Source organism: Plectropomus leopardus, unplaced genomic scaffold (genome assembly GCF_008729295.1).
Source record: "Plectropomus leopardus isolate mb unplaced genomic scaffold, YSFRI_Pleo_2.0 unplaced_scaffold5493, whole genome shotgun sequence".
NCBI lineage: Eukaryota > Metazoa > Chordata > Actinopteri > Perciformes > Serranidae > Plectropomus > Plectropomus leopardus.
In genome coordinates, this window is record NW_024660331.1 from 1 (window position 1) to 1500 (window position 1500).

At 39.1% G+C, this 1500-nt stretch overlaps 1 protein-coding gene across 1 annotated transcript; it reads left to right on the forward strand.

Annotated features, from left to right (window-relative positions):
• Positions 1-938: 938 nt before the first annotated feature.
• LOC121939655 (myosin-11-like) lies at positions 939-1372 on the forward strand (the record flags this gene model as incomplete). The annotated part of the gene is made up of 2 exons (XM_042482648.1): positions 939-1114; positions 1199-1372. Coding segments are annotated over exons 1-2 (279 nt in total), but the record flags the coding sequence as incomplete, so codon positions are not given.
• Positions 1373-1500: the final 128 nt, after the last annotated feature.

Below are 1500 nucleotides of genomic sequence, written 5' to 3' on the forward strand. Positions count from 1 at the left end.
TATAACAATATCTTTAAATGCCCTTTAAACTAATGCTAACAACTAAAATAAATTAAAAAATGTTTAATGAACTGCAGATATAGTAAAGTCAAATGAAGTACATTAAAGTTGAATAAAGTAGCTAATGTCAAAAAATAAAGTTTAATACACTGCTGTTATAATAACATTTAATAAAATACGGTAGTAAGTAAGTACGCTTATAATAACGGATAAACAGACACCGCGGTGTCTTTAACCGTGAGGATTCATTCACTGTGATTAGGCAACAAACTAACAGCTCTCCAGTTCATATATTACTAAGTCTTGATCAGAGCTCTGCAAATACAAACACACACTTCACCTGCTCACACTTCCACTCATCAAGTTAGACTGTTACCGCAGTGCCGTTTAACCTGATTTATTCTCTGTAAGCTGGAAACAAACTAACATCTCTTCGGTTCAGATATAGTATTTGCAAATAATCACAGTGTGGAGCTCTGCAAAAACCCTGCTTTGTGTGTGTGTCTTTGAGAGCGAGAGATCCGAAATGCTGGTGGCTTATAAAAATGACGTGCAAATTTATACTTTACTGTACTATAGTAATAATAATAATATATTTTATTTATAAAGCACTTTTAAAGGAACTCAAAGACACTGTACTAAAGTAAAAAAGCAACATAAACATAATTACATAATACAGAAACACACAGCAAACAAATTGATGATTTACTTAAAAAAGTGAGTTTTTAGGAATTATTTAAATTTGGATGTGTCGGTACAGACTTGAATATGTGTTTGGAGTGAGTTATATACGTTATATCGTCCACCCGTACCTGAAATTGATATGGTTTGATGTGTTGATATATTTAGTATTTTTTTTTTTTTTTTACATTCACAGAAAAATCTCAGAATCGAGCTTTAGATCACAACTAACAATCTGGTGCTTTGCGTTTCCTTTCAGCTGAACTCATTCGAGCAGCTGTGCATCAACTACACCAACGAGAAGCTGCAGCAGCTCTTCAACCACACCATGTTCATCCTGGAGCAGGAGGAGTACCAGAGGGAGGGCATCGAGTGGAGCTTCATCGACTTCGGCCTCGACCTGCAGCCCTGCATCGACCTCATCGAGAGGCCGGTCGGTGCTCTCCCGCTCTGTGCGTTTGTGACCGCGTGTGTCTGTTTTCAGATATTCCTGTTAAACGAATTCTGTCTTCCTCAGACGAACCCCCCTGGTATCCTCGCTCTGCTGGACGAGGAGTGCTGGTTCCCCAAGGCCACCGACAAGACCTTTATAGACAAGGTCCTCCAGGAGCAGGGCACACACACCAAGTTTCAGAAGCCGCGACAGCTCAAGGACAAAGCGGACTTCTGCATCATTCACTACGCCGGGAGGGTACGTACGATTCTGGCTGCTCTCTTACCTAAATGATAACTGCTGTTTGTTTTTTCAACCTGGACTCTATTTTCCCGGTTTTTGTGCCATGAACAAAATAAAATAGAATACAAAACAAAACAGAAAAA